At 42.0% G+C, this 18,233-nt stretch overlaps 1 protein-coding gene across 1 annotated transcript in view; it reads left to right on the top strand.

The window, feature by feature from the left end:
* MDGA2 (MAM domain containing glycosylphosphatidylinositol anchor 2) overlaps nucleotides 1-18,233 on the top strand; it is a 385,028-nt gene that overhangs the window by 329,183 nt on the left and 37,612 nt on the right. The window contains exon 10 of the mRNA XM_030036202.1: nucleotides 2,771-2,919. Within this exon, the coding sequence (XP_029892062.1) occupies nucleotides 2,771-2,919 (149 nt within the window). The remainder of the gene's footprint in view (nucleotides 1-2,770; nucleotides 2,920-18,233) is intronic.

The raw sequence follows: 18,233 nt of genomic DNA, 5'->3' as shown, positions 1-18,233 counted from the left end.
AATTCTCAGACTTCCAGGTCAAAATGCCTCCCCATCCATCTCTATTTACATCTGTAGGCAAGAATAGTTTTGAGGAGAAAATACCTAAATACAGTGTGCATTTTGGCACAAGCTCCTAATATCTGAATTAAAGGAGGTGAGTAATGAATGCATACCCCTCTCACAGGTCGACATGAGCAGGCAGACCACGTCTTCCCATGAGGTTGTCCTGTGTTTTTCATTGCATTTCATAATTACTCCCACTGACAAAATCCCTGCAGAAATAGAAGAAGGACAAAGGTGTGCTTTGGGAGGCGGAAAGACCTCATTCTGCTTCTGTTTTTCTCTAATGACAAGTCTCTTTTAGACCTTCGCAGGAGGATAACATCTGCAAATGTTTTGGTTTCCCATGTTTCATCTCCTTTTTGCATAATTCAAGTGACAAAACGTAGCGTTTAACCCAACAGACCCTGGTTTGTGTTTGCCCCCATACTGTTTCTAATAACGTTAAGCTCGAAGCATAGAAACTCCAGAGAAAGGAAACAGAGCTGGGCAGGGCAAGGATGGACCTGTTCCATGAAGAATCATAGGATTGTAGAATGGTTTGTGTTGGAATGGACCTTCAAAGGCCATCTAGTCCAACCCCCCTGCCATGGGCAGGGACACCTTCCACTAGACCAGGTTGCTCAGAGCCCCGTCCAGCCTGACGTTGGATGTTTCCAGGGATGGGGCATCGACCACCTCTCTGGGCAACCTGTGCCAGTGTTTCTCCACCCTCATTGTAAAACATTTCTTCCTTACTTCTAATCTAAATCTACCCTCTTTCAGTTTAAAGCCATTACCCCTTGTCCTATCCCTACATGCCCTTGTAAAAAGTCCCTCCCCAGCTTTCCTGTAGCCCCCTTTAGGTACTGGAAGGCTGCTATAAGGTCTGCCTGGAGCCTTCTCTTCTCCAGGCTGAACAACCCCAACTCCCTCAGCGTGTCCTCACAGGAGAGGTGCTCCAGCCCTCTCATCACCTTCGTGGCCCTCCTCTGGACCCGCTCCAACAGGTCCATGTCCTTCTTACATTGGGGACCCCAGATCTGGACGCAGTACTGCAGGGGGGTCTCACCAGAGCGGAGCAGAGGGGCAGAATCCCCTCCCTCGACCTGCTGGTCATGCTGCTTTGGATGCAGCCCAGCACACGGTTGGCTTTCTGGGCTGCGAGCGCACATTGTTGGCTCATGTCCAGCTTTTCATCCACCAGTACCCCCAAGTCCTTCTCCACAGAGCTGCTCTCATATTTTTTAATTTTATTTTATTTATTTTTTTTATTTTTAATTTTTTTGGTCAGTCTTTGACTTGGGTTTTTATTCCTGTTGTATCAGTTAGGGCAAAAGCTGGTGGTTAACAACACTTCCTACAAATCCAGCTGTTAAAACTTGTTTCACGTCAATCCAACCCTTTTTGCTTTAAGAAACGGAAGCAATGCTGCGTTGTTGGTATGACATGCTAAAAAAAGATCAATGCAAAATGAGTTAAAAATAGAAAACTGATTTATGTCTCTGACACGTACTGGTGTGTGCTCTAACATTGTTTGACTTTCCTTTAGGACAAATCCACTGAGATTTTTGAGGGGTATGTTGGAACTGCATATTCCAGTGAAGTTCCCTCAAAGGTTTTTGTGTACACCACTGTCCCTACCACATCTGCTTGTAGCCTTTATGGACTCAATTTATTTGCCTGCACAGAGGTGCCTGGTGGTACATGAGATGCTCTAGGATGGTGTACGCAGCTCCAGCTACGGCTCTAGCAGGTCCTGGGTCTCTTATAGCTCTTGTGTCATATTTCCCACCCAGTCTAGATGGCTCAGCTACCCTACTGCATCTCAGATGCCACTACATGCCCATGGTTAGGTAAGCACATTGGGCACTGTGTGTCGTTTTTGCTATTATAGACAAATCACTCTTTATGGGATACTCTAGAGGCGCAAAGGTATTTTGCATGTAAAGGTGTCACTAGTATTCGTGTGTTTAAGTCAAAGGGAACTCAAATTCAGTGAATCAAGCAGTGTTTTCTCATGTGTTCGGGAAATCATCCTCAGTTTTTTCATATTTATAAAGGATGAAGGCTATAATAAGCTTCTGGTGAAACACCCATGTACCCAACATGCACTGTGAGATGTCATTTCCCTCTGTTGTGCAAATCGGTATGTTCAGCTAAATAATGTACTGTGATATTGTGCACATCTGTGGTGTTACAAAGGATGACTTGTGTGCATTTTCACTCGGGAATGTTGGAGAGGAGAAGGTGTGATGAAAGCAGCAGTCACTTGAAATATCCATCTTGTATTTCCAGCTCACGGATGTCATTTGGTATTATTTGTGCCAGGTATAGCAGCTGTCACTGAGTCTTTCTCTGCTCAGTGTAGTGCAGATTGGTTTGATATTTCTATTTATAGTCAGCTGGGCTGTGAAAAATTAGTGCAGAGGCATGTTACATTGCTCCAGCTTGCCTTTGCTAGGAGCTCAGTTAATTTTTCCCCTCCCACGCCCACAACTGGGCCACAGGTGCCACTGAGGAGTGAGTTAACGTTAAAGGCAAACCATTGCCACAAATCCTTTAAAAAAGTGGATGGAGGCAAATAATTCCAAAGTGTGTTTCTGGAAGAAGACATTTAACAAAACAACTCAGAACAGAGGGGAAGAGGGCGGTTGCAGGCTGGGTCTCAGCACTTGGCTCCAAAACTGGCTGCCTGATCATTCTGTGGTTTCTTTGTTTTCCTCCTTTTTATTCCTGTCTCCTACAGGCAAAGCCTACGCTCCCGAGTTCTACTACGACACCTACAACCCCCTGTGGCAGAACAGACCCCGCGTGTACTCCTACAGTCTCCAGTGGACTCAGATGAACCCCGACGCTGTGGACCGCATCCTTGCCTATCGCTTAGGGATTAGGCAGGTGAGGAAGGAAATCTGTTTGTGCAGGACATGCCTTTTAAATCTGCTGACCTCTGTGAGGACTGCCGGGCCTTTATTTTATTTTATTTTATTTCATTAATTTTAAAACGTATTTTACTTTATTTATTTTTGTCCTCCCTCTTTTCATCTTTTGTGAGTCAGAGTTGTTTCTTCTCCTTCCGGAAGGTTTGCTGCCATCTTGCAGAAGTAGTCCTCTGCCGCTTGCAGATCCTGGAAACTAATTTGCACTTTTGCAGTGTGAAACGCAGAGATTAAAGAGCTGTTCCTCAGAGGGTTTGCAAAGGCTGTGGCTCAAGATATGCTAGAAAGATTACATGAAAGACACTTGCAGTGAAATTAAACTTTTTTTATCTCTCTGTATGTATCTATATATCTTTTATTAGATCTTCCATGTTAATAGATAAATATAGGGATAGCTGTAGCATTCCTATGGAAACACGTGGTGATCCTTGAGAACTGAAACATCGTTTTCGACCACATTAAAGCTGATCACAATGTGTCTTCACAGATTCACTATGAACTTTTCAATGGGAATTGGCACTGTTAAGGAAGCGTGGGATCAACCCACTTGCAGAGGAATTGTTAAATGAACACAGTCGTCCCCATTAATTTTCCCTTTAACAATTTTAGAAAAATATCATCTGTCTCCTTTGAAGGTTATTGCTACAAAGCTTGAGTTTTAATAGTCAACTAAAGTGAGAGAACCAATCTGTGCATTGCTTAAACTCTCGTTAAATGGCAATCCCTCTGCTTACTCCCCTGCACAGGGCAAAGTGATCTTTGTTTGCACTTGCACTTTCCTACAGCAAAGCCCATACAAAATCTCACAATTTTATGCTCTAAAGCCAGAAAATTGTTGTGCCGTAACACTTGTTTGCGATCCTGTCTAGAGTCTGTCCATGTTCAGGACATGGTTTAGTGGGCATGGTGGTATTGGGTTGACGGTTGGACTCGATGATCTTAAAGGTCTTTTCCAACCTAAATGATTCTATGATTCTATGATTCATGTCAAACGCTACAAGTGACACTGACAGCTTGGGTTTTGGCATTGCTCGGCTTTCTCAAGGAAAAATACATGGTTTGAAAATAACACTCCTTGCTATGAACACCTCCTTGGCCACCATGCCCACCTCCAAGTCCTATCTTACCAGTTGGGCTGCCAGCCTTGGTCTGGCCGAGACGTGCGCTGGCAGAGAAGGCTGTGCCATGCCGTGATGTGCCATGCCATGCCGTGCCGTGCCATGCCATGCCATGCCATCCTGTGCCGTGCCGTGCCGTGCCGTGCCTGGTTGGGATCGCAGGGCTCCCACCACCCCGGCTCCTGGTGACATGCCCCCGGCTCTCGCTCCCAACCTGGACGTGCTGCAATCAAATGAAGACGTTTTGCCACTTACTTGTGAGAATCCGTCCGATATTGGTTTGGTCTTGTTTTACACTCTCTCATTGAGCTTGCTTTTCTTTAAATAATACCACAACTGATTGATTTAGAAAGTATATGTTTGGTTATTCAATGCCTCAAATAATAGTTTGTGCAGGGAGAAAGAGATAGGGGATTAAGACAGATTCTTGAAGACATATATTTTTGAAAATGTGACTGCAGAAAGTATTTTGTTGTCCTGCAGATCTCCTACTGGGATGAGCTTTGTAAGCTGCAAAATAAATATACGATTTGAGCATGTTATTTATGCTGAGGGGATGGGGTTTTTTGCTTCTATAACTTCCGTGGTAGTTGTGGAGTTGACTGGGATACATCCAGGGAAGGGCTTTGATACCTGGAGGGTGCTGGCTCTCCTTCACTCAGAGTTTGTCTCTGCCTGAATCTAACTAATTTGAAATGAAAATCGGCGACTTTTAATACATGTTTATGTAACTGCTTGCATCATTGGGCACAAATCAGTTCCATTATTCCCAGTACCCAAGAGGAATTATGAAATCAAAAAAAGAATTTGCTGAGGTAAAAGAATATATAATGAAATTAATTGCATTAGGATTTTTAGCTTCTTTTTTTCCATTTCATTTTAATTTACTTTTAATTACCTATTTATATAATTATCTAGAGTTACTATACTCTAATTTCCTTGACAACACTCTGTCAGGCTAATCAAAATATTTTCCTTTCGTCTATCTGAAGCCACATTTAAAACATGGGTGATTTAGAACCTAGTGAGCCATCCGGACACTCTCGTCCATTATTGCAGTAATTCCCTCTGAAACAAGGGTGATAATTAAACTTCTTTTTTTTTTTTGACACCTACTGGGACTAGCTACCAGCAGATTGCCTTCTGAACTGTTTGTATTTAGATAGTTTATTTGACTTAGCAATGTGGTTTTTACTGGGTTTTGCTATGGTTTTTATTTAACAATAAAAGTGGGGATGAGCATCCTTCGGGAGTGGCAGAAAACACCGCTCATGGCTGTGCAAAGTTCATCGCAGAAACAGGGCGGGAGGGTTTCCAGGTCGAAGCGAGGGTCCGAGCTGGCGAGCAGCCTGCAGCCCAACATGCTGCTATTGTAAAAAGTGACTGCTCTTCATCTTTGTTTTCATCTTCTAATGCATTGCAGAACACTGCCAGTGGGCTACGTAGTGGGTCAGTGTGTTGGTATCTGCTTCTGATTCGATTAACACCATTACCTTTATCTGATCAGTAAATTGCTTTTGTATTAAGAATGCTAAAATCAGAGCGCAAGCATCTCTTCCTCTTTACCTGACCTGTACATTGCTGCTTCATGTGAGACAGAATCCAGGGAATATTTTGGGAATATTTAGTTGATAGCAGGTTTAGGCTTATTGAATTTTCTGGGAATTGTTGAAGTCTGTAATATTGACAATATTTTTAATGACATTTTATAAACCCAAGAGTTTCTTAGGAGACTCAGAGTGGTTTGGCTGCTTTTCTGTATTTGCCAGGTGGCTGTAGAAAGCAACACAAAGGTTGTGCTTAATAATGAAACTTCTAAAGGGCAAAGGAGCCTGATAATAGAGCGTAGAAGACCAGGGATTTTCCTTAAAGACAAATTGTTCAGCTAGGAGTAATTACATTATACAGTGTTATAACAACAGGAAAGTATCTCCACTGGCTGACATATAGTGAGATTGTAGAGCTGGAGATGTCTCTGCCTTGACCAGCTCAGGCAAGCAGTTTTGAAAAGTTTTGCTGGCAACAGAAACTACTGGAGAGAAAAGTCCAGTGCCAGAGATATAGTGCAGGCAGACGGAACAGGGATGCTGGAGCAAAGGAGCTGTGCCATGCTGAGGTGGGTGTATGTGATGAAAATAATTCAGTTCTCTTTCCGTAGAGGTCCGAGCAGGAGGTACGAGCTATTTCACCGTGGATGCCAGGAGAGGCTGTTGCACTATCAGGACCTTCAGGATTCTGTGGTTGCTTTGTAACATCGAAAACAAATGTTTTAAGAACAAAACTAATGAATTTAAGAAGTTAATTGAAAATCTGTAAGAATCACTGCATTTATATGTTATCTATGTGTCTTTCATTAAGATCATTTTATAGCTCTCCCCCCACTCCTTTATTTAAAGCTACAAACTGCATGTACAGCACACTGATGGTGAGCAGAAGTTTGTTCAGTCGAGTTTGTCCTGCTGGCATGGTAGTGTGTGATGGATGCTCCCTCCTGGGAGAATCAGGGAGGAACAGAAATTATTTAGAGCACTTTGCTTTCCGCTTAAGCCCAGACACTCCTGTTGTTGCCTTTTGGGGATTCATTCTGTGCTTAACGTTATTTTTTAACAAGCATAGGCTCTTGTCTGTGTTTCTAGTTGATGCAGCACATGGAGAGTGGCTTCCTGGTGCTGGGTTTTAATTGGTTTTGAGGATGCTGAGCTGCAGTATCTGCCAAGCCTGCTGTGATGGAGCATCTAGCCACCAAGCAGTCTGTATGGCTGTGCTCCTCTTTAATTGAACAGTGACAAATAACTGTTTTAAAAAATGAGGCGCTAACTAAATGGCCATAGAGTTTACTTGTTGAGTGAGTGTAAAAGCTGCTGTTCACGTGCTTTGATAGCGCTCAGAGCCCTCAAGCATGTCTTGAGGAGGTGGCACAGCTCTGCAGTATGCATCCAGGCCCTGTCCCTCCAAGGAGTTATTAAGGATGTGGTCTTCTCCTCATGGAAATTTCTGGTTTGTTCACTTAGAAGAAAAAGTATTTACTTGATGAGAGATAATAGCAAGGGACCTGGTCTGATTTGCAGTTCTTGTAAGACCAGTCTAGATAATTTTGGCAGGGTAAAAGGGACTTGAAGTGGTTGGTCCCTTTCCTGAAAGGAGGAAAGCCCTCGAGGACAATGGATTCAGTCTATGGACAGTCCTGCTGCCAACCTTTGGCAAAAAGAAAGACTCAGAAGGTGGCAGAGAAATACTGCAATGTATATAATAGCTACTTCTCTTGGGCCACCGGCTCCAAAGGAAGGAAAGATTAAAGTATTCCTTTCATTACCATGCATTCTCCTGCATGTTGCCCAAATTTAGAGAGCACAAAGGTGGTGAACAACTATTTAGGTACATCTGGGCATGGCATGTGCAAGCACATCTGCCATCTGAGTTCCACGTGCCAGAAAGGAAAAGAAAGAATTGAGCCCATCTGTTCTTCTCCCCCTGCCCCCGCCCCCGCCAGTTTTCATGAGCTTTTTCCAGGCTGGCAATGAGAGGACACATTCCTGGTCCAGGAGCAGCACATCGTTCTAGTACCTCAGAGCATCAGTAGCAATTTTCCCACTGCTGAAGGGAAAGTCTGAATAGACATCTGAGCAGAAAAATGAGAGATGTGTGGAGCCTAAACAAAGGTCCATTTGAAAAGCTCGTTTATGGTTACCACAGTCTTGTATGGCAGAGTAAGTTGGAAATTAGGGATGCAGCTAGAGCAGGGTGTAGTCAAGAGGAATAGGTAAGAGTCTACGGTTGCTTCTTGGCAGAAAATGGGGGCATACATTTCATGCTTGAAGATACAGACCTGAAAGCAGAGGAAGTACAAATGAAGTTAATTAATTTCAGCAATCCTGAGCCAGTCATGGAGGGGTTCTACAGCTTCTTCTGCAGGACCATGTCCATGCAGCAAGTATGCAGCCTTTACCTGGCAGAGCAAGTCCAGTTACCTCCTGGACCCCTAAAGGGCCCACATTGTCTGTTGCAGTGACCAAAAGGGATAGTATTATATTAAAAATACAAGGACGTTGACTTGTTTGTGTTCTGTGAGTACAGCTCTCGGACTCACAGGCCTGTGTTTGCAGTGAATTAGGGCTCAGAGTCCACCTTCTTCTTGGTGGTGCTCAATAACCCAGACCGTTGCATGGCCCAGTGCCTCTGTGGGACCATCTCTCTCTCCAGTTCTCTTTCCCTGGGGCTTGCTTTAATTTTCGTAATATTCCTGGAATAGGGCTGCCAGACTCTACCCTGTATGAATCACCAGAGCAGTGTTACACATTTCTGTCAGATCCTGCTTCTTGTCACCTACCTTGTCACTAGAGTTAAAATAAAGTCATGTCTCAGGCACAAGAGGGTAATTTAATGGTAGGAAAGCAGGACACAGGAGAAACTTCTTTGGCATTTTAAGCATTGGTTAAAGAGAAGTTGAGAGAAACCAGCACAGCAAATGCTAGAAAAGTTACTTGAGAAAAAAAGTGGAGCTTGGTTTAATGACATATCAGGGAAGCCAAGAAAGTCAAAAAGGGAGAGGGAAGGTCCTGTCAGGTGAAGAAAGAGTCACAAGAATAGAGGGGTGTCATTTTTCTGCCTATAGAGTGAAAATGGAAATCGTTATTTAGTGAAGTATTTAGAATGAAAGTCAGTTATGAGAAATTTATTTATTTTAGCACACTCAAGGCCCCCACCTGATGGGTAATAATTCTCCAGATGTTCCTTCTATCAGGATCACGGCGCTGTCATCACACAACCTACTGGAAAGGGAAAGATGTTTGCAAGCTGGGTATTTTCATTTGCTTTACTACAGAGCATGTAAAATAGCTATACATCAAAATATATACAAAAATTGTATTCAGAACCATTAAAAAATAATTACATCTGTAGTAATGGATTTCAGAGGAAGAAGTAAGAGAGTTGAAAATTCACATGTGTATTAGAATATTTCTAATGTTGTTTTCATGAAAAATTTTAAGCCTTCTACAGAGGGATATAAGCTGTCCCTGAGATTTCACGGTGTGCATTTCTTTTAGGAAGTCTAAACAAGGCTTTGCTTTTTTTGTGTTACGTCTGCACTTGTGAAATGAGGCAGAGAGTTTGGCAAAAAAAATGAGTGCAACATGCAAAGGCACGTTTCTTATTGATTTTCTTGGGTTTGGTAAATTGAATTAGAGAAGCAATGGTTCTGTTTTACAATTTTCAGTTTGCAATACTGGTACCTCCTATGCTTATTCTTTGTAAGACTGAGGCTTGATTTTCAAAATAGCAAGCTGGGAGGGCTGTCATTTGAGATTTGTACCAAGGTCTTTTAATTGCCATTTAAAAATGGTTACATCTCCCAATCTTCAGATAGATTAGGCAAATGCTTATGTATAATTCTGAAAAAATATTCTACTGATTACATCTTAAGAAATTCAGAGGTAAAAGTTATACACATAAATACATCTTTTTTCTGTCAGGTCCTGACGTTCTGACTTTGATCCCAAAGATGCTCCCGACTGTAACCACTCTCCCTGGTCTGGGAGTTGATCTGCGCGACTCCAGCGTAGCTTGTTTTGGAGGCTGTGGGCTGTATTTTCTAGAGATGCAAACAGAAAACATCCCAGGCAGAGCTGTGCCCATTCACATTACCACAAAACGCGGACTGTAAAACTAAACTCCTTTCTTCACAAAAATTTACAGGCAAAATCTAACATATTCATTTGATCCAAGCAATTACTGCCTGCTGGGACTGCCTTGGTTTGATTTTTTGTTATATAAGCATAAACTCCTGCTATTTCATTACTAATTTTAATATCTAATTCATATGAACATTTTAGTCTGGTTTCTTAAGGAAACAAGACACAGAAGAATGTCCTAAAGTTACTGCCTGTGATTCTAAACCCAGCTCTTCATTTTGGTCAGATCTGATGGGGTAGAGAGGTGCAGCAGGCAAGGAGGGTCCCACCAGTGTTGTGAAAGCATGTGGACTGCTCAAGGAGAGAGATGTAATTATAGAAAAAAATTGAAGGGTAGGATCACATTAATCAAAAAGAAAAAAACATGGACCTGGGGCAGACTGTATGAATTCCCTAGCTTCATAGCAAGCTCTGCGGACCCCCCCTCCTGGGATATCTTGCATTGGGGCAATATCTAATCTTTCTCTCCAGGGTGTCTCAGACACATCTATATATTTCTCTGTGTACGTTACAGGAGCCAGAGATCTCTATTGCCAAGTCCCCTGCTTGAAGCAGTGACAGTGATGGAACCTGAGGCTTTCATTGCACGTTTCCCTTCAGTGAAAAAAAAATACAGACTTATTTGTACTTAGGAGCATATGCTTTCACCCAGCACTGCCAAAATCAAGTCCCACACTGTAGCCTCAGCCTGTGCATGGTGGTCACACTCAGCTTTCATTTATTCTGTCTCAGCAGAAAAATCTGCAATATGAATTGATTACTGCTGACAAATGCAGTGTATCAGTCAAACTTCAGGAAAGACGCAGGAGAAAATGGAGTGAACTGAAGAGCAATTTAGTGAGTTAAATTACTCAAGCTGGAGGAATTTGTTTTAGTAAACGAGTTATTTTCTTTTCACTACATTTAGACCCTTGTGGTAGGGTTGAGACTCCCCTTCCTGGTGCACCTGTGCGTGCAGCCAGAGCCTCGGGTAGAGAGCCTGAATTGCACGACTCATCAACATCCAAACAAGGATGTGCTTTTCTTTAAATTGTCCAGCCGTCTGTGGGCACCCCTCCAGCAGAAGCTGGGCCCTTGATGAAAACGTGCTCCACTTACAGTACAAACAGCAGAACAGCAGATAAGATGGCATGTGTGTTTTCGTGACTGCTTTTTCACCCTGCTGCTCTGTGTAGTTGTCCAATGAATGCAAACAGCAGGCAGTCTGGATTTCGATGCTGATCAGATCCAGGTCTAAAATGAAAAATATGATTGCCTAGAAATATTTTTCATTACTCTGCCTTACTCTTTATATAAATTCTTGTAATGCAAGACTGTTTAAAAAAAAAATCTGTAAATGACAGCAATGGTTTTCTTGTTAGTGTTGATTTCATATGATGTCATACAATTGTTCAGAAATGTTAAAGGATTTGCAAAAATGAAGACTAACAGAGAAACAGAGCAATGAAACTTTGAAAACTGAAGATCTACATAAAAATTCTGGTATATGTCCTTAGGCAAACACATGGCATATAAGAGTTGTGTGTCTGGCATGCAGCATGCTTTTTGTCATAGTAAAATATAGTGTAAATAAATACTTGAAAAGGCCTTTGAGCATTACAGAAACTTAATTCTGATGAAGGATGCATCCTTTTTAGTGAAGATAATTTCTGAGCAGCATCAATGCCTAAGAATGATAAATAAATTGCATAGTATATTCTAGGTAGTCTGTTAAAATATGTTAGGATATCAGGATAAAACTTAGCAATAGCTGCACTTGCTCAAGGTGCAGGTCCCTTATCCCAGGAGTTTATCGGCACCCTAGACAAGCCATGGGTGCTGAAGGAGAGATGCGTCCCAAAGAGGAATGGAGGTGGAAGGTGTCTGAGGCAAAGGTTGTCCCTCAGCTGTGCCATTTTGTGACCCCTCATGTACCATTCTTCCCTGAACTGGTTGAGTTCCCTTTGCACTGTTTGCACTTTTGAGCTTCGTATCGTCCCACATCAGTGAGTTCACCGCTGCCACTGCCCCTTGCGTGGAAAGTGAGCATCTGCCCTAGCACACGGCAATCACCCACACAGAAGTAGCTTGAAGAACACTATTCCTGACACCATCAAGTGTCCCAAAATTAAATAATGTCAGAATAGAGCTGTTTGTCCCACTGAATAAATATTGCTCACTGAATGAGCTTCACCTCTTTCCCCGTGACTGTTCCGTATGTGTCCTTACGTCTTCTTTGTTCTCTCACGTTCAAGACCTGTTCTAAAGACAGATTTGCTGTGTTCTTCCTGTACCAGTAGGACACATCCATGCCTTAGTTCATGGGCTGCAATGAACTTATTTTCACAGCAATCCTCTGAGGTAGTTTTATGAAAGTGAAACACAGAGAACAGTCAGAAATATTCACTGCTAGTCAGGCTCGCTTTGAGAAAGGGATTTTACCTCTGCGTATTTAAAGGCAGCATCAAGATTCACCCTTAAAGATGCTTCACCTGCAATCTGGACGTCCCATGTCACCGAGAACAGATGCTGTCACTCTCATTCTGGACCTTTTTGTGCAGTGTTTCCCCTCACCACCCTCCTGAGACATCTCTCCATTTCCATAGGCTTTGCATCTGGTGTCATGGCCAAGTTATTTTCAAATTCAGTGCTGCAGCCAGGTGACAGGAGGGCAGCAGCAGCTCTCAGCAGAATTAAAGAGCATGGCAAAAGAGCTTAGACTCCAAGGGCTAACAAACTCAAACAAGAACATGGAGCTTCATTGCAGAATACTTCACGGTGAAAAAAGTCCAGTTACTGTTTTTTCTGTCAGCCAAGTGTTGAGTATTTGCTGTATTTCTGGTCTTTGGTAACAAATGGAAGTGCTCTTGTGTGGCAAAGAAAGCTGTCACATCCCTTAGCATCTCCCTTCTGCGCTGGGATGAGCAATTCTGGCAGCCTGTAAAGGGAGTATTTATCTTCTGAGCTTCTTGACCTGTTTCTAAGGCCGCTCAGGTTGAATAAGTATCTGCACGTCTAGATGGTGCATGAACTGAAACTATTAAATCTGTTTGAGTTCCGCCTGGATTTTCCCTAGCGCTGTTAATGAGTACATTTACAAAATGAGTGCTGCAGATCTTCAGATGTAAAAAATAAAAATGAAATTAATTGCTTACTTATCAATGATCAAAGCTGAGACTTCACCAACATTACTCCCCGTGAGCAGCCTTAACGACTGCGTAAGGGACAGCTGGAGCAGGACAGACCCCAGCGCTGGGAACTCTGCAGACCAGGGCTTCCTCTTGCTGGGATGCTCCTTTGGCTCCTGCCTCCAGGTTTCTGTAAAACAAGCTATTACTTTTGTATAGTCTTACCTTTGTATCGGTCTTAAACTAATAGATTAGGAATCCCAGATGTCTGCTAGACACTTGGGTATTTTTTGCTGGGCATAGTCTCGCTGTCTCTCACCATAACTTCTGTCATTACTGAAGCAAATACATGTAATTTAGGAAAAAATCATTGTAAAAAATACATTTTACAAAAAAGAAAAAAAAAGAGCAGTGCCATTATGAAACGAAACCTGTTTCTGCTCCACAGTGATGTACTGTTACTGTCTCTGTTCATCCAGCTGAGGCCAGGAAGTATTTCTTTGTTTTTAAGAGTCCTGTGTGAATTTTAGTTGCAGTTTGGAGAGAAAAGCTGGTAAATGAGCATTATCCTTTTTTTAATAATGCAATTAGGTTGGCAATTCCTTAAACACAGGTTTTGCTTGCTCCTAGGTGAGGGATATTTGTAGCTAAATCAGAACATACTAGCCAATGTGTACTAAGTACCCGCTTTTGTCAAATAATGTGCATTACAAAAATTATAAATTGTTGGGATGAGAGTGATTTGCTCCTATAGACAACTGCTTCATCCATTGTTTTGCTGTTAGTGAATTCTTTATTCTCTGAAACATACATATGTTTAAATTGCGTAGAAACCATATTGCCTTTCAATAAGCAAATGAGCACCCTACTGCAATGCATCTGTGTTTTCAAGCTGATTTAAAACATCACATTTACATTTTGAGAACTTCATTAAACATCTAGTGGCTATTTCCTTTCCTCTCGTGCAGCAATTGTCTTAAGTATTTAAGAAATGGTTTGTTGAAACATTCATATCTGACAGTTGAGCTGTTATTTGTTGGCAAAAATTCATTCTTACTTAAAAAGTTAAGCAAAATCAGTATGTTCACTTTCCTTAGAAATGCACTTTGGCATCATGCGCTTGTCTTATCACATTGTTACTCCTTGATCTATTTATGCAGAGACTCATGTAGGTTGCTTAAAATGCAGCCTTGTTTTTCCAGTTCATTTACCAAGACAACCCCGCTTGTTCATAGTATTGACTAAGCAGCGAAGCTCCAGCGTGCCGTACTTTAAAAGGGTTGGGTTTGTCGTCTTGATTGCAGCTACAGTCATTAATTTGTCACTGTGTAATTATTTTGTATGAAAAAATATGGTCATTCGTAAATAGCTTTTAGAAATCACAAGAAAATGAGTTGCTTCGGTAGTGACAGGAGTGCATTATCTGTCGTTCGAGATCCATCTGGAGCAGGTTGTAGCATTGTGGGATACTCACTAAGTCATCACCACTGAAATAATGAAATGTGTCTTGGGATAGATAGGTTCTCGATCATGGAAATGTAGTTGTTGGTATAAGCATGAAGTGTTTAATTTAAACTTAGGAACTTAATCTTGATGCCACTTTGATAATTATATCTCTCGTTACCCTGATGAAAATAATGGTCTGCCTATTGCAGATAAACCTGCTGCTTAATATGCAAAACCACAGCCGTGCTGTTGGCAGTAGCGTTGCTGGAAGTGCCCAGCTTGCCCGCAACGCGGCTGTGCCGTGTGCTTTGAAGTGTGAGAGTCGGCACCAGCCCAGTTTCCCAATACGTGAACATTGAATTTGATATGTCACTAAGAAGGAACGAGAAAACTTTCTCTGAAAACTAGCTTTAACGTGGGTTAATAATTAACCCACCTTTTGTGAATGCCTGACAAAATAGGGATTAAAAATTGAAAAACTCTTTTGGTAGATGTCTAGCAGTAGCGAAAGAGCAGGAGAACCTGCCCCGCTGAGGTTGAGAACAGTGCAGCTCCTGTTTAATCCCACAGACTTTAGTGAATTCATCTGGGAGTCAGCCAATTTTAAAGTCTGAAAATGGATTCTCTTGGATTGTATCATATTTTAGCCTTTAAGGAGGAAAAAAAAAAAAAGATACTGACTTGAATGCAGTGTCATCACATTCAAGGTTGTGACTGATCTGAGTCCACAGATTGAAGAAGTGCACATTGTGACCCTTACCAAGAGCAAAATCGCGCTGCCTACTTTCAGTCAATGGGTGTTTCCATTAAAATGCAAGCAGAGAGGATGCATCTCCAGTGGGTCAAGCCAAACATGGCATGGTAGAACCTAGCAGGGTTAGGACTTCATGGGTGATGGTAGTGATGAAGATACTCACTGTGCGGCAGGGAGATCAGGGCCACCTATTACAGCCCTGAATCCATTTTTATTACCAAGTCCCACAAGAAGAAAGATAATTATTTTTAAGAAGGTTTTTATACTTGTCTTCTTAGTAGCATTGACATTTTTATTAAAACTGTAGGTAACTTTGTTTCAAGAAGAGTTCCAAAACAATACAGAAAGCAATAGCCCAAACAGACAGCTGATATTAAACATCGATATGATAATCAGAAAACATTAGCTTTTTGTTCTGCTCAGGTGAGCTTTGATCCTGGAGCAGAACAGACCTCAGCCGCAGAGAAGGTTGCACTGGGGGTGCTGGGCAGGGTCTGGGAGCAAGCGATTGCCGGTCCTGAAGTGTCGATGGGGAATACGGTCAGCGTGAGGTACAGCCTCTTGTCGGTGAGTAGACTTAGCTGATGGGTGCAACAGTTCATCTATCGCTAATAGCAGACTGGTATTTGCTTTTTGATTGAAATCGTGGAGTGAGGATGCATTCAAACTAATCAGCAATAAAACTGGCATGTGCGACACCATCAGAACACCTGTTCTGTATCACAGCGTAACTCAGGAGACGATAAATCCTCCTGCAGGTAGCATTTATGGAAAAAGCAGTGCAGAGTACAGGGAGTTTCCATTTCTCAGGGTCACTGTTGCACACAGCCTTTCATTTGTAACTATCCTGCTCAACAATCGAATTGAAGGATGAGGACAACGTTATGTGTCTTTCATCACGGTGAACTGCATAGATTTGGTCACCCTCTACTTGCTTCTGAAGGTGCTGAGGTCTGCCAAGACGTTGTCTGCACATAAGGAACATTTTTCTGTCTCATTAGTAGCTCTCTGAAGAATATTCTGACATTAATGTATTTCAGCTTTGGATTTGGATTTGGCTTTGGAATTAGTGACCCAGATTCTTCCAATTTTTTGTATTTCAAAGCATCCTTGTACGTGTCCCCTGGTCAGCCTTTGGAGATGGCCAACACTCCATTAGTTGCTTTCATTAACCATTCAATGATAAAGTAGAGTTCAGTTGTAGAGGGAGCCTGAAGCTCATGAAATAAATTAGCAAACTCATATAGCATAGCATGCATCAGGTTAGGAACATAGGCAAATTCAGGATTTTGTGCTAAAGGGCCATGAAACCCTACGTGTTGAATTGCCTTGACATTCTTTTGTATGTTTTCAAAGTGCATACAAAAATGGTCCCAAATGTCACCCAGTGTTTCTATACTCCTGAAAGTTAATCCACCCAGAACAAACCCACTTTTGGACCTCACCTTCAAGCTCTTGCTTCACTGAGCACATGTTCAGTTTTGCATGAGCAGCTGTGAATATCTTTGTGCTTTTCCATACCAGCTCCCAGGTGGGTGACAGCAGTGGCTTCACCTGCAGCTCTCGGTGCAGCTCCCAGCGCAGCTCCGTGCCGGCAGCCTGCAGCTCCTCAGAACGTTTCTGGTGCTGTCTGGGCATCACGTGGAGGTGTTTCCTTTCCATAGTTTGTCTTTTGCCAAAGACAGATTCAGGTGGCTTTTTATAAATGATAACAGTTAGTGAATCCCGAGTTGCACAAACATTCAAGGAGTGATGAGCGAGTGCTTCCAGCTCTCTGATATTTACTGTCAGCAGGATGAAAGCAAATGAAACAAGTGAGACTTTCCCGGAGCAGACGCGAAGGGTCTGCGGCTCTGATCTCCGTGGCGGCTGCTCTGCTCCTCAGCAGGCGATAGCCGCGTTCCCTGTACCGCCGGCAGCGATGCAGCCGCGGTGACCTAGAAAACGATCGGCTCCGCTTTAAAGAAGTATTAAAAAGTCAACCGGTACCTGTAAACCAGAGAGTAACTTGTTCAAGCTTGTTATTTGAAAGATTAAAGTTCCTACCTTTCCTTTATTTTCCGTCCACAGATGTCTGCGGTCCCAGTCAGTTGATAATGAGAAAGTCTCTTCAAAGAGCCCAGAGCAGGTCACTTCTCTGTACGCTTCCTTCTGGTCACCGTTTGGCTTCATTGTATTTTTAACTTCTGTTTTCATTCAGCAGTGTACGGGGTCAGATGTATTCAAATACATATTATGAGCTCGTGAAGGGGATTTCTGTGAAGGTTGCATGGTCACTGGCTGCAAAATGGAGTATGTAATTTTCTGTCCGGGCCATAGCACAGTTCTCATTCCCATACATGTACAGGTATGGATCAAATTTGCCACAAAGGAAAAAGTGAACGGGGATAAATTTTATTGCCTTTCAGATTAAAGGAAGCCATGCATATTATAAATCCAGAATTTACTCTTTGTCCCCGTGTCTAAGGTTGTTAAAAGCAAAGAAACAACAACCTCCCAGCTATGAAATATTCTAAATTACAGTTTGCTTAGCAAATGGACTGAAGTATCCTAGTTCATATCTTAAAAGATGTTTTTATTATTATTCATTTGTATGGAAAAACAGAAGGCAGTGTATTTTATCTTCCAATTAACAAGTTTTTAGCAGATATTTGTCCTGTATTTTGATTTTGGTCTGATAAAAATGACCTCTCTCTTTTCCTGCGTTACCATTTTCCACCCTGCCTTTAAAACCTGAGATGTAATACGTATTTAAAGAGGACCTAACTGTTGGATCATCTAGCTTCCAGCTTTCACATACTAGCTTTCCTTAAATTGTTCCCGTCTCTTTCTTCTTCAAATATGAGGCCATAAATTTGGATCATGGACAGATGTTTCTGACATCTGAACCACTCATCCATCAATTTATAGCCCATAAAAACTGTGTCTATAACATTCTGTATCTTTGGACTCCAAGCTCCTAATTACTAAAGACTCGGGGACTTTTAGTTTCCTAAAAAAAAAAAAAAAAAGAAAGAGAGAAAATTTTTTTATGCTTTTGTGTATACCACATAAAACCAATTACGCAACGTGCTAAACACAAAATAAGTAAAATGAATGGTAGGACCAAATACAGAATGATTGTTAATGTAATCTTGCAAGAAGAAAGTCGATTTACA

This window comes from Aquila chrysaetos, chromosome 2 (assembly GCF_900496995.4).
Source record: "Aquila chrysaetos chrysaetos chromosome 2, bAquChr1.4, whole genome shotgun sequence".
Classification (NCBI taxonomy): Eukaryota; Metazoa; Chordata; class Aves; order Accipitriformes; family Accipitridae; genus Aquila; species Aquila chrysaetos.
Note: the sequence above shows the minus strand (reverse complement) of the source record. Positions and strands in the feature narration are given on the sequence as shown.